Below are 14404 nucleotides of genomic sequence, written 5' to 3'. Positions count from 1 at the left end.
TACACTCTATTGCCAAAGTCAAACAAATCTCTGCAAGTCATATAAACTGAGTACAAACACAGAACATAAATGACTGCACAAAAACTCATGTACAGGATACAAGTCCCAGTCCAGACCTTTCAATCCAATCCAGAATTTGAAAATACATTATCCCTCACACAACCTGCCAGACCTGCAAAGCAGACTAATCTATCCTGCAGACTCAGGCTGTAATTACTGGCAAACATACCTCTATACCAGAGTGCATTATTGACCAAGAACAGTGTACCCGGCAATCGCTACCAGACTGCAGTGACAAAAACAGTATTTTTTCTGAGCAGAACACGGGAGCTGCTGGAATACCCCTTCCTTCATCTGTTAGTTGGCTTGCGTTATTGTGTGACTTTCATTGGTGGAAGAAGTATTCACATCATTTACTGAAGTAAATGTACCACAGGGCAACTAACAAACTAACAGGCATCTCAGCAGCTCCTGTGTTCTGCTTAAATGAAAAATGGTCAATGGAGTCTGGTTTAGATAAAAAGCGATATTTCTGGTTAATGAGGTCTATCTCTATATGAATCCTATCCATAATGTCGTCAGATAATTATTATAACAATCCGAGTCTGTCAGTGACAAAACAAAACAAAAATTCTAGATTAAATTCTGCTCTTTTTGAGAGCAGAATTTATGAGGGGGGGTTGATGGTTACACAATATCTGTCCACTGTGATTCAGAGCTGTTAAACAATAAAACATGAGAAAGTCCAACGGGGTGGTGCTGCTCTTTATTGGCACTGTGCTGTATATGTGAACTTTAACCCAAAGACTGTGAGAGAGGTTTCAAGGTTTTTAGTGTTATGAAAAATGACAGCAGTTCAGTCTATTTTAAGCCATTACTGACTGTGTCATTCTGTTATCTGATCACACAGTGTTGTGATGGTGGTGGGTGCGGTTTGGGGTGAGACGGGGAGGCTTTATTGGGGGGGGGAGGGTTGAGAGCTGAACATCAGGATTCAGGATGCGCTCGAAACCCACCGTGTCCAATAGCAGCAGCCGGGTGGTGGGCGGTGATAGCTGAGTTCAAACCTCGCTAACAGACAAGAGTCCCTATTGCAGATCCTGATCCTTCACTGTCTGTCTGCTCGTGTCGTTTGTTTGCCTGTTGGAGATGGAAAACAGCCACCAGGACAAAGTGCAGAAGAAACCAATCCGCCTTATAGCAGCTGCGTGCAATGACATGGGGATCGGGAAAGATGGAAAACTGCCCTGGCATTTACCGTAAGAGTGAAATCATCTGTGATGAGGTCTTTTACATGTTTGATTCAGGATGAAAACAAAAACTTTTGCAATGGGTACTGTGTCTGGTTACTGTCCGTTTTAGCCTACGCAGCTGCAGTTACACCAGATTATGTCACTGTACTCTTATTTTGAAAATTTACACGCGTGCACTACAAGGAGTGCACAGTCAGCAAACTACTTATCGTTTTTTTCACTATTAGCTAATGTTTTTTGAGTAAAAGTTTGTTTAGCTACTAAGACTTATTTTCTTGGTTCAGTATGAATCTTTTTCAGGTAATGATTTGGTCCAGAGAGGAGCCTAAAGTGATGTAATAACTTATTTAAAACAGAGTATAGTGTAAGATAGAGGGTTGTGTATAAACCGAGAAAATATGTAGTGTAGTGTAGAAGAATAAAAATTCCTTCAGGTCCAGTTCTGTGTCTGGCTGCGGTTTTATTTTACTGCACACCGGAGACAGAAGATCTCAATGAAGCAGTACAATTCTGTCTGACCAGAGTTAGTTTCTGGCCAGGTTATACACAGAAATACAACTGAGACAATAAGCTTAACAAACAGTGTGGCCTGGGCTAAGATTCTTAATCCTGATGGTAATTCTCTGCAGCACGAAAAGTGAAAATAGAGACAACCATCAGCCAAGATATGTATTCTGCGTCAACCTAGGAAGGGTTGACCCAACTCAAAAGACTAGAAGTAGATTTACATGCGCTTAATGTAATTCTGGCTTATTGTAATGACAAAAACCAAAGGGAGAGAAGAGCTGGGATTCTGAAACAAGTTGGTTTCACCAGAGCATGACTCCTGTTAATCAAAGTAAAAAGAGCTGGACACAACAGTTAGGAAGACAGACACTTATTTTCTGCTACAGCAGTAAAACACTGTCGCAATAATATAAAATAGATGTTTACAGGAGATGTTATAACAAAAAAAAAACCTAGTCCTTAAATATCAGCTCATAACTACAATAGTATGTTTTAAACCATTTATTAAGTGGTTTTAAACAGGGGGGCTCAAATTGAGGGGTTACCAAAAATTACATATACAGTGATAATACATTGAAACAATACTGTAACAAGAGAAGAAGCTGTAACAAGGAACCATTGTAATATATGTTAAAGTTACTGGTGATATTAAACTGTAGTGGAGCCACAGAAGTAGAGATGGGAAGAGTGGTGGTACAGTAGAACAAGAATCAGTGATAGAACTGTTTGTAGTAGTAAGTAAGTAACTTAAAGTGGAGCTTGTACAATGCAGTGAAACAGAAAGAAGATACTATTGTTTGTGTTATATAATATTATATAATATGCTGCATGTACTCTGCTATTATACTATTATTAATAAATTTATTTGTTTCTAAATATCAGTTTAGTAACCAATGACTGTTTACTGTTTGACTTAATACCGAAAATGTGACTTTCACAGGTCTGAATTCCGTTACTTTGTGGACACTGTCACAAGGGTGTCGAGACCAGGTAGGCCGGTCCTCAACATCAATATTATGTCATATCATAATTACCTCATGTAGTGCTGGGTATCATGCTTTAATGTGTTGAAGCACTCTGATATTTAAAGTATTAAATTCGCTGGATTAGACAATTAAAGTCGTAAATGCAATAGCAGCAGTAATAAGTAAGTAAGAAGCAGTACTACTAGTTTCTAAATATAACAGCAGGTGTTGAGTGGGGTTGCAGGAGGAGCAGGAGTCTACAGCTCCAGAGGCAGAAAAACCTGCAGAAAGTGGCAGAAGAGGAGAGAGAGAGAGACGAGAGAGCACAAAACTACAGGGAAGGGAAGATATCGAGTTAGTAACATGTAATTATGGAATATGAATCCATACTGAGAGAGAGGGAGAGAGAGAGAAGCTCAGTGCATCATGGGAAATGCCTTGGCAGTCTAGGCCTATAGCAGTATAACTAAGAGATGGTTCAAGTAAGCCTGAGCCAACCCAGTACAATTGGTAGCCAGGTTTTGACACCCAGTCCTGTAATCTATGTCATCATCAGAGACATGAGAGCTGAAGTTGGTGTCAAATATTTTATTCATTCTATTTCAGGAAAGATGAATTTGATGGTCTGGGGCAGACTGTGCTGGTTCTCTAACCCAGAAACAATGTTCCCGATGGCTAATATTCTGCATGTGGTGTTGAGTAACACACTCAAGTGAGTAAATTCTCTCTCTCTCTCTCCCTCCCTCACCCAATCCTAGACTTTCATTGTCATTCATCCTTTTCCATCTTTTGTGACATTTATTGTCTCACAGCACAGTTCCAGATCATGCCCACTTCTTGTGTCAAGACTTTGAGAGTGCCATCCGCTTGGCTGCTGAGCCCCCCCTCGCTGACGTAATAGAGACCATCTGGATTGGTGGTGGTACACAGGTCTACAAGGTAATATAAATAACCAGTTTGTTGTGCTGTACAGCAGCAGTCCTCTGCTCTATAGAGTCCACCTAACTTATGTTGGTCTAGTTACTGTAAGGATCTAAAAATAACCTTGTAGTGGCAGATAGATGATTCAATCAGATCAACTGCTTCTTTTCCATCCTGTTCACATGTTTAGCATCAGCTCTGATTGGACAGTTACTTTTTTCCGTTGCCAAGATACTAGCGCATAAGAAAAGCAAATTTTTAGAAACATGTATTTCCACTCAGTGTTGTTCTTATCCAAGACGTGGAGTTGGTGGCCTCCTGTGGTTCGACTGCTCCACTCAAATTCAAGCTGATGTCTAGTCACAAAGAATAAGTAAACCCAATTTACAAGACAATGTGGACTTGAAGACTGCACAGATAAACTCACATCTCAAACTTGAAACTGCTGCCAAGCTAATGACAGAACAGCAGCCCTGTATGCTGTACTTCAGTGCAGTTAAACGTTAAAAATGATCTCACACTAGCAGGATTGTTGAATAGCTGTTGAATTTGTTTTTATTGTGCATATTACCATGGAAGACTATGCAAAGCTCCCCCTGTTGGTAATGTTGTTGTGATCAGAATATCTGTTGCTCTTGTTTTGTGACCAGGACGCACTGAATCACCCATGGTGTGACTTGGTTTACCTGACAGACATCATGGCCGACTTTGACTGCGACGTTTTCTTCCCCGAGTTTGACAAAGGACTGTTTAAATTGCAAGAGAGGTTAGTGTTCATCTCATCCACACATCTCCTGACCTGGAGGCTGCGGCCCCACATTTAAACCTGCTGGTGTTACATGCTGCTTCCTTGAACTCAATGGTGCATTAAGCAATTAGAGGGATTAGAGGGATTTTTTTTGTAGGGCAAAGATGTTTTTAAACACATCAAGCCTTCCCATCGCCCCATGAGAGGGTGATTTCTGCTTTACAAAGCAAACATCAGCATGATCTGTCAGACTGCATTGTCTTTGGTTGCAATAGCCCGGCTGAAAAGAATCTGCTGACTTCAACTATTGTAGGTTTTCTGTAACAGGGTTCAAATTGTTGGTTGTTATTTTCATTGAAAGAGTATTTTACTGGTTTTATGTCAGTTTTTTTTGGCTTCCACAATACAAACTCACTTGTATCCCATTTCATGGTTTTAAAGATGATTATGCTCTACCCCCAGCTAGCTTACAATGATTTGCTAGTTTTATTAAATTGATTATCCACTGGATGTTTACTGTTTTTTTGTCCTTAAACAACTCACAAAGTCTTTTTTGTTGTTGTTTCAAGATTTCCTGACGTACCAAGTGGTGTTCAAGAGGAGAATGGGGTTAAGTATAAATTTCAAGTGTTCAAGAAGGAGACTGGTAATGGTGTGTAGATAACAGACAAAGGAAATCAAACATTCAGAATATCCCTGGTGTATTTTTACAACTCTTCCTTGAAAACTTTCATAATTAAGTCAATGAGCATTCCAGCAAGTGTTAAAATTACCTAAAAACTTGAAACACTGTGAGCACAGACACTTTAACAGCTGTCTAGTATTTACTGTATGTGTATTCACTTGTAAAATTATTTTTCCCATTGCTGCTGTCTGAAAGAATATTCTGATTATCGCTGAGGAAAAAAAAAATCTCCTGCTCCCCTCTGCCATCACCTTGTCACTTGTCAGCGTTCCCATCTCATCCTCCTCCTCAGTAATAATGCAGCTGCACAGAAAATATGCTTGTCAGTGAGTCAGTCAGCAGCCTACGTCAACGACAGCCCGAGCTCTGGGTATCACAGCAGATCTGGTCCTTTCTGAGTCAACACGACAGCTGCCAGTTTGGAAAATGATGAGTGAATTATCCTACTGCTTTGCTTTACATAAATAAATCAAATCTGAATGAAGAAATAATTGACATTTTGTGAATTTATTTTGGGCGGCACAGTGGTGCAGTGGTTAGCACTGTCGCCTCACAGCAAGAAGATTCCAGGTTCGAGCCGCGGTTCACCTGGTGTTTGCATGTTCTCCCTGTGCCTGCATGGGTTCTCTCCAGGCCTCCGTGGCTTCCTCCCACCATCCAAAGACATGCATGTCAGGTTAATTGGTGACTCTAAATTGCCCATATTGTTGGCCCTGTGATGGACTGGAGATCTGTCCAAGGTGTACACTGCCTCTTACCCAATGTCAGCTGGGATAGGCTCCAGCCCACCCTGTGATGTTTAATGGATAAGCAGTATAGATAATGAATGAACAGATTTATTTTTCATGTTGAATAAAATTATTAAATTCATCTGGTTGTATCGTTTTGGCCACTAGATGGAGGCATTACAATAGGACAAGGGACAGACGCAGCCTATCTATGTGTTGTGGATAATTTATCAACATGCCCAGATTACACCACCAGCTTCCTGTCAAAGGCATTTTGTTTCATTTGGATCAGACAGAAACTCACAACTCCACTCACAATAAAACCAAACATAAAACCAGCATTTTGTACTGTCAACACAATGAGGAATGTGCATGCCTGTACATTGTGGAGATAAAACAAAGGGGCCCTTCTCACTGCACGTTTTGACTTGTCATAGAAGGAAAAGTGTGACTGATAATATTAACAACGTTAACAATGCATTGGAGTCCTCAGGTAATCCATCACAGTGAGTCACCATGCTTAATCCAAGGACCCTGAGACTGAAGCCACTAAATCATCATTCATTTCATTATTTACACCTGCGATGACGTGTCAAAATGTCTTTGGTGAAAAAGGAATTTCTGACACAGCAGTTTTGAAAAGGAGCAGCATCCTGAGTCTCAAGGACAAGCACTGAGAACCACCGCTTCAAATGGTCAGTGGCATTATAAAATCACTCATGAATGAATAAATGAATGATCCTGAAGCTGGACAAATAGTGTCACAGCCAGTGATGTGATCCCAATAGACTGCACCTCTCCACAAGTGATATTACAAGTGGCGACAGATGAGTCTGTTTTTCAGAGTTGTGAATCTCTGCAATGATGAGTATAGAAACTTATTTACCTTTTGTGCATTCAACATCCATCAATATGACATTTATTTTCCTCCTGCAGCATATACAGTATGTTTGTGTTGTGTCTAATCGGAGCAAAGGCAAGTTTGAGAGACAAGTAATGGCAGATGCAAATGTTTTCATAAGGGAAAACAACAAAGCAACTCATGACACAAGGTTAAAGACATGTTCAAGGCTAAACTGACAGACAGACAAACATAAGCATGTAGGGAAACAAAGTGTGAATTTTACATATTGGAATTTTAGGTTTGGCTTTGTGGTGGACGCAAGATATAGAGGTTTAGTTTATGAAGAATATTCCTTTTAAACTTGAGCTTAAATCACACTGACTTCAAATAAGGAATATTTACAGCAGCAGTGGTCGTCCGTGCTCTGGCTTCAAGCTGGAAATCATAGCTTTTAATTGCAGATGTCATCTGTTTCTGCTGAGATATGACCCATAAAAGCAATATGTTAAGCATGGCTAATATCAACCAGTGTCATGTTTTAAATGAAAAAGGACAATTTATACTCCCTCTTATTAACCTCTCTGGCTTGTCTGTATAATTCAAGAGCACAGCGCGTAACAGCGCAGTGCAGCTGACAGAGGACAAGAGGACACTGGGTAAGAAATAGAGGTGACTTGCATTTATACACCTGAGTCCTCGTCTCGTCTGCCTCGCCTTGATACATCCTGATTAACTCCTCCTTGTATCTGATGCTTAGTGCTGAGGATAGAGACACAACCCTGCAACATGACGACTTAGAGAAACTGTCACTGATGTCTGTGTAAAATTAGTGACCTTCAGTACATCAGCTGCAGTGTACTTGAGGTACTGTTGTAGCCCCTCGGGGGTTCCACGTTGTGAATGGTTGGAAAATGAACTCTAGTCAAGCATCCATCTGCTGAGCTCAAATTCATTACCAGATGCACTCACTTTCGCATCATCTGCCCAGTGGCTATCACCATGACTACGGGACCATGCCGAGTGATGCAGACAGCAGCAGATGGGAAGTGGAAGTTGTTAACGTATATTATAACCCCCGCCTCCCCACACCCCTTCCTCCCCATCCTCCCTTCCTCCTCCTCCTCCTCGTCCTCTTCATCCCCCTGGACACGCAAGTCCTCTCTCTCTTTGTTGTGACCCCCATCGTCCACATTACGAGGAAACCTTGAGGCATAAAGTCATGGCTTCATTAGCTGTGAAGCCCACTCCCATTAAAACCCTTTTAAGCATGTTTCAAGGGCTTTTGCTGGCTCCCAAACATTAAGATACATTCAAAATGAGACAAGAAACATTTTTACAATGCCCTCTTCAGGGCTTAGACAATGCTCAGTAAGATTGTATATTGATTTTGTGGCTTACAAAATAAATATGGGCACTAACCCGCATGACGCACACAGACATCAAAACCTTATTAATAAAACCAAACATAATGGAAAATCAATTTTGCATAAATGATCTGAAACTCAACTGCTTTTTGAATGTTGCAGATTGCAGAGTCCGTTCAAATGAACCACTTCCAACCGAAATCAAAGGAACTTCATTTTCCTTCCCTGCTTTTTTTATCTCATCGTGTGGGTGCATTTGAATTCATTTGAAATGATAATGAAGTGACATTTCAGAAGTGAAATAGCTTATAATAAAGTGTCTCCATCTGTAAAGTAACAATAAAAATCTGAGACACAGTCAAATTTCCTCCCCGAGGGGAGCAGTCCGTGCTGCCAAGAACATTGTGTGAAGATGAGACTCTCGCACAGGCTGTAAATAAAATGGTTTGAAAAGCTGTGTTTGTCCTCAGTTATACTCTGTAATACATTTGATATACAAGTCAGCATGGCTCTCATCACACACTTATGTCACGCAGCGTTTTATGTGAAGTTATTGTCATGAGGCAACTTGTAAAATAAGCTGCAATAAATTCTTTATTTGGCAAGGGACTACATCCTCCCTAAGAAGCGTGACATATTAAGATGCCATTGCATTTGTCTCACTTTCTGAGATCTATCTGGGAAGCTGTTACATAACCATCCTCATCTCTTCCAACACAAATTTACACCTGCGATAAAAGTGTGCCGCTTTTCATGTGTAATATCATCAGACTCACTGATAAATAAGGTGCAATCACAGTTTTCTTTAGACTGAACTACAAATTACTTTGATACGTTTTTGCATTTGGTGTTAAGATTCACACTACCTAATTAGAAGAAAACCAACGCTTGAAAAGAAAAAAAAAAACACTCGCATGACTCACAAGTAGTCTGCTAATTTGATCACTTTTCCTACAAAGTTTGAGGTTTTGACAGCGGGAAAAAAATTCTCTTAGCTGTAACTTTGCCTGAGTGTGACTTCCTCATACCAGTTTTGAGCACATGAAGAAAAAGCTGAATTTAGGTCAGTCTTTACGCTCATTAAATGTTGCAGTTTGAGATTGTTTTCTGTAGTTGGTTCAGTTTGCCCTCTCAGGCATTTTTACTGCCAAAATTCACTGTCAAGTTCAAATAGCATAATTGCATTTTGTCTAATTGAACTGCAGGAATAAACACACAGATCTGATTCTAAAATAAATGCATGAAGTGGGTGCGCCTTTAGACTTGAAGACACTTTAATCTGATACTGACGTAGATAAATAATCACGAGAACAGTACAGTATGCATCCAGTTACAGCTTTAATTTAGTTGCATTAGTCCATTCAACCTTTGTCAGTCATCTACTTTTAAAGGCGCGACAGGGTTAAAAAGTGGTCTCTCTCTACGTAGCTGTAGTTTTCCATAACTCATCTCAAAATCCTTCTTAGTGCCATTTAAGACCTCCAGACTACCTGTCCTTATGTCATAGCCATGCATCCTCAGACGCTGGATGCGGTAATTCACTATCTGCGTGGTCAGCTCCAGAACGGTCGGAGTCTCCATGATCTGAGACATGCTGATCCCAGCTCTGAGGAGCCCCTCAAAGCGCTCAGCCAGAATGGCTTCAGGGTAGTAAAGCAGAGCAGGGCAGTTGAGGACAATGTCCCGCAGCTCTGACTCAGAGCAGCCCATGGTGTCCTGGGAGTACGCCAGGGTGCGACGCATGCTGTTCGGGTTCAGCTCGGTGACGAAGCCCCTGAGCTTGGAGAGGAGGCGGAGGAGCTCTGCTGTGCTGAAGCCTCTGTCTCTTAGGAACAGCAGGTTCTGCCTCAGCGCCTCCGGGGGCTTGAGGAGAACAAATGGGTTCTGGCTCAGCAGCTTCTGAAGCCAGATCTTCATGTTGGCCTCCTCCCCTCCCAGCTCCCGGTAGGCCTGCTGGAGGGTGCGCACCATCACCTCGTTCTGCTCCACCGGCCGGCTGAAGCTCTGGGGAGCGCTGGCCATGAGTTTGGTGATGATTCGCTTGTTGAGGTTTAAGCTCTGGAAGTAAGCAATGTTGTTCCGCTGGCTGTCATGGTGGCTGGAGGAGATGAAGAAGGAGGCAGGGAATTTCTCAATGATACCAACCAGCTCTTTCTGGTTTGGGCACACGGTCATCCACAGCTCCCTCTGAGCCTGCATCTCCTCTGGCTGACAGAGGACCGCCTCAGGATAAACTGCTAAAATCCGGGAAATTATTGGGCCCGAGGCCCCCATGTCCTTCAGCAGGTCAGCTACCTCCTTAGTATAGGCTGGGCTCTGATGCAGGACCCAGCCCTTGAGTTTCCGGATCTTCTGAATGTCAACAGAGAGGTCATAGAGAGCCTCCACGGTCTGCTGGTTCTCTCCTGAACTCAGTGTCACACATGGCCTGAGGTTTAAAGGTAGGGCTGTTACACGTTGGCACCGGAGGCACAGGGATGTTGCGATCAAGCGCAACATTAATGCTAAGTCCCGATGCTGATCACCTAAGGGAGTGAGAGAAGAAGGAACTGCAGTGGGTGACAGCCAAGCAGGAGGCTAACATAACTAACTGTCTAAACATACTAACTTCACCTTCTGAAGTAGCAGAGAGATCTAGTTCATGACAGCTTGAGCAGACAGTAACACTCAACTGTAACATTTGTCAAGTAATTCGCAACTGTGGTGATGCTCTGTGAGGCCTGAGGTCTAGCGTAGCCAGACATGTGTAGCTCATTGCCATGCTGAGCATTGCAGGACAGGAGACTGACAATCAGGACTCTCATAGAAATAAAATAGGTCACATCATGATCTTCCTGTTGGTTTGCCACACACAGCCAAAAAGAAACCTGAACAAACACAACTGTGCTACTGGTATAAAACTCCACGTTAAAAAAAGATGTGGACTGAATACGTTATTGACACCTTAAGAAGAACCCTGAGAAAACCCCCGCCTGTATTATTTCTAAAGTGTCAAACTGTTTACCTAAGTGATTAAATCTCTTAAAAGCATTTTGTAATTTAATCTCTCTCCTCTAACACAGATAGTATCCAGTTGTTGACTTTTCTAAGCTGTTTTAAGTAACGTCACTCACCACAGCCTCGCTTTCATAACACAGGTTCCCTAACAGCAGATAATGGTTACTCTGCACAGCTGCTGCCAGATGTTTCATTGAGGAAAGAGGAGAAGCATGAGCCAACTCGTCACAATCAATGCTCCATTGTCACTCAACATCAGATAAAACGTTCAAAAACACAACAAGCATCTTACTGTAACTTAAGACGACTCATTGCTAAGCATTGCAAATAAATGGGGCAGAGGTTGCCCGGTTGACATTAAGTCGCTGATTTCAAAATAAAAGTCTTCATGCATTCACCTCAGTATTTTCTATTTGAAGAAACATGCTAGGCATTTAGCTTGCCAGCTAAGCGCTAAAAGAGACAAGAACTGTCCACTGGCATCGCGGGACATCGTGTTATTTAACTCCTAGCTTTAACAAAGTAACTTTCACGTGTCGTTAAATTGAGGTGTGTAAATATGAGCATATTTTACAAACGTGTAGGGACATATTTATTAGAAAAACAGTTACCTTTAGCAGCGGTCAGAGGATGTGACGTCTTGTTATGAAAGCGATTTCTTCTACTCTCGGTCCGTGTTGACTCATTTACCACAGCGCCACGCAGAGGCGGTGATAGGTACTGCAATAAAGCACACCAAACAAGTCTAATTCAAACAGGACCCTGGAATAGCATTGATTTAAATAAGAAAATAATAATAATAATAATAATAATAGGAAAATGTAGAGATGCTGAAGGTCAGACTTATTTGATTTTAGGCTCCCATTGCCCCAATTTCCTCCCTCTTTTCAAAGCCCTGCTCTTTTATGGCAGCCCATATGTCCAGTAATTAAATAATTTTGGCAAAAATTGTATCTCAAACAGCAGTTGGTGTGCCTCCAAACCCTGCAGCATACGGGGCCCTGATGAGTGTAATCAGTGCAGGGCTGAATTGGACTGAACACGCAGAGAGTTTTCTCGCAGTTGGTGCTTAATCATGATGCTTGATCACCAGCTCTGCAAGCTGTTCCCTCAGCAGCACGGGAGCTGCTGCTGAGTGGGTAGCTGGGTTCATTATAGTTTATGTACTAGTAAACAGATGATACGCCTCAAAGGAAAACAGGTTGGTACGTCTTTCTTGTTTAATACCCAGTATGTTGACAGGAGTGAGCTGGTCGTCAGAGTGCTCTGATAGTGTTATTAACGGGGCCTCTTAGACGGATTGCGCCCAAGTGTTTCATGGGGAACAACTTTTTTTTTACAGAGGAAGCAGTGGTATAAAACAACGTGTGGGCCTGCAGAGTAAACAGTGCCATTCACTCTTCTTCTATTTGCCGTCAACCTGTTAACAGTTTCCCTGGCTTATCAAGGGTTTAAGCAAACTCACACAATCAGTATGTACCCATCCTTGCTCTTCTTTGTGAAATGAATCAGGAATGAGGAAGTTAAAACACAAGCAGGGGTTTTTAAAAAAATCAAAAGACCCAAATGCAAACAAAAGCACTGAGAAACTCTCTGTGGCAAGGTAAAACGGACACAGACTGAATCAAAAGGTACAACAAATGCATATATGGAACTGGCAGTATGAGGAGTTCTTCAGTCCAACTCCTCGGATCAGTTCAAGACTGTGATCCAATGCAACCCCCTCCATGATGGAAACAGAGGAGTCTGTGGTTTCATGTCAAATGTGTAGCTGGTGTCTTACTTGTCTGAACTTGAAATATAGACATATTGCCACATACTGTACTTACTGTGACTCTGTTATGTTTACACGCTCAACAGTGTGTGTTGCACAAAAATTAAACAGGCAGCAGTAACCAGGTTAAACCACAGTCACCAAAACTCAGAAAACAATTGCTTCCATGACAGACAAAAATAGAGAGATGAGGGTGGACGAGACATTGGCACAAAGAAGTAAACAAAGGCAATGAACTGGAAGAAGAAAGGAGAAGCTTTTCCAAATCACCAATGGGCAACAAGGGCAAAATGTAATGCAGGCTGTCAGACCACATGCAGATGCTCACACACTTGGTGCTGCTTTGTGGAGTTGAGAAAGGATAAATTAGGAGAAAATGAACCTCTTGGCACAGATAGGTAAAAGGCACATTACCCATTGTGTGTAGAACTGACTGAAAGTGATACAAAATGACACAATCCATTTGTGCTCATTTTGTATTGCTTCGGTGCCATTTTACATATCTTTTTGGTTGTGTTGTGTTTTTTAATTAAGCTCTATGACTTTCAAAAAATAAATATTAACACTTTCTAGGCTCTGGCTTAAGGGCCCCTTGGGTCCCTGGGCCTGTGTATTAAGAAGTACACTATGTTTTGTCCAAATACCTTTCCAAACCATCTGTCCTTCACATAGGGACCTTTGGATGTTTATTTTTCCACAGTTCACCAGTTTTACTGACCTTTATCTTACTTGGCCAGACATCTCCTCCTCTGACAAACATCTTAAATTCTCAACATAAGACCAAAGTCTCCACCTGAGCCACTTCCTGAACAGGTGGATAAAGTACGGGGCTTTCCCAAGCAGAGTTATCTGTCAACCAAACACCAGGGTATACTCCTAGCATTTACAACTGAAAGAGAAAGAGATTGAGAGAGAAAGAGAGTGCACAAAAGTACTCCAGTTCTTGATAGAACAGACTTGAATTACAAACAAAAACAGATGGCCTGTCGTTGTTTTATATTTCAGAGTCCTTGCTACAATGTAAAAAATAAAATCTTGGATTTTCTTCACTTTCTATACAACAGGCTTAACCCTGTGTTTTTCCTATTTTTATTTACCCTGATAACCCTGAATATAATACCAGTCAGAAGAGAATAGGTTTTCAGAATAGCACACTTATCCTGTGTTATTTATCACCCAGAGAGAGCTCAGGGTGCACTGTCCAGTAACATAATAGGTCAGCTCAGTTATTTTATAGTAGATCAAAGTCAATTCGTAGTGATATATCAACTTACTGGGCAGAAGATCTGACAAGCAAAATAGTTAATAAGAGGGAGCTGTACAGTAACAGATTATTTACCCCCCACTGAGTTGTGTGTTTAAAAGACTGCACATTAACAACATTGTTATCGTGCAAAATGTAACATCATGAAGCCACTAATAGAAACACTGCTGAGCAGAAATGTTTCTATTCCTAAATGTTGTTTGACTTTAGATTATTATAAAACAACAGGAAACGTTTAGATGTAACAGATGTTTATGTTGCATATCACATTACTCAACTCTTGCACTTTATCAAATTGATCAAGCAGATACAAAGCACAAGGCTGAATGAAAAGTTTTGTGTTGCCTCACAATG

At 41.4% G+C, this 14404-nt stretch overlaps 2 protein-coding genes across 3 annotated transcripts; one reads left to right on the top strand and one right to left on the bottom strand.

Annotated features, from left to right (window-relative positions):
* The first annotated feature begins 984 nt into the window (after positions 1–984).
* Positions 985–5570, top strand: zgc:153031. Its single transcript, XM_018663784.2, has 6 exons — positions 985–1259; positions 2701–2750; positions 3332–3437; positions 3538–3664; positions 4297–4412; positions 4964–5570. The coding sequence occupies exons 1-6, from the start codon at positions 1150–1152 to the stop codon at positions 5052–5054; spliced, it is 600 nt and encodes a 199-aa protein (XP_018519300.1). The 5' UTR covers positions 985–1149; the 3' UTR covers positions 5055–5570.
* Positions 5571–9336: 3766 nt separating this feature from the next.
* mterf2 (mitochondrial transcription termination factor 2) lies at positions 9337–11721 on the bottom strand. 2 transcript variants are annotated; one of them, XM_018664321.2, is made up of 2 exons: positions 11624–11721; positions 9337–10540 (listed from the first exon to the last, which is right to left on the bottom strand). In XM_018664321.2, the coding sequence occupies exon 2, from the start codon at positions 10512–10514 to the stop codon at positions 9387–9389; it is 1128 nt and encodes a 375-aa protein (XP_018519837.1). In that variant the 5' UTR covers positions 10515–10540; positions 11624–11721; the 3' UTR covers positions 9337–9386. The 2 variants fall into 2 exon arrangements, with proteins under 2 accessions (XP_018519837.1, XP_018519838.1); XM_018664322.2 differs by lacking the exon at positions 11624–11721 and adding an exon at positions 11129–11486.
* Between the last annotated feature and the right edge of the window lie 2683 nt (positions 11722–14404).

The sequence above is a fragment of the Lates calcarifer genome, linkage group LG10 (assembly GCF_001640805.2).
Source record: "Lates calcarifer isolate ASB-BC8 linkage group LG10, TLL_Latcal_v3, whole genome shotgun sequence".
Classification (NCBI taxonomy): domain Eukaryota; kingdom Metazoa; phylum Chordata; class Actinopteri; family Centropomidae; genus Lates; species Lates calcarifer.
Note: the sequence above shows the minus strand (reverse complement) of the source record. Positions and strands in the feature narration are given on the sequence as shown.

What these genes read in the sequence shown, in the direction of transcription:
- zgc:153031 (XM_018663784.2), top strand. Translation starts at nt 1,150, where the DNA reads ATGGAAAACAGCCACCAGGACAAAGTGCAGAAGAAACCAATCCGCCTT. An exon ending in GTGGTACACAGGTCTACAAG is followed by an intron (nt 3,665 to 4,296) that starts GTAATATAAATA and finishes TTTTGTGACCAG; the next exon opens with GACGCACTGAATCACCCATG. An exon ending in CTGTTTAAATTGCAAGAGAG is followed by an intron (nt 4,413 to 4,963) that starts GTTAGTGTTCAT and finishes TGTTGTTTCAAG; the next exon opens with ATTTCCTGACGTACCAAGTG.
- mterf2 (XM_018664321.2), bottom strand. Translation starts at nt 10,514, where the DNA reads ATGTTGCGCTTGATCGCAACATCCCTGTGCCTCCGGTGCCAACGTGTA.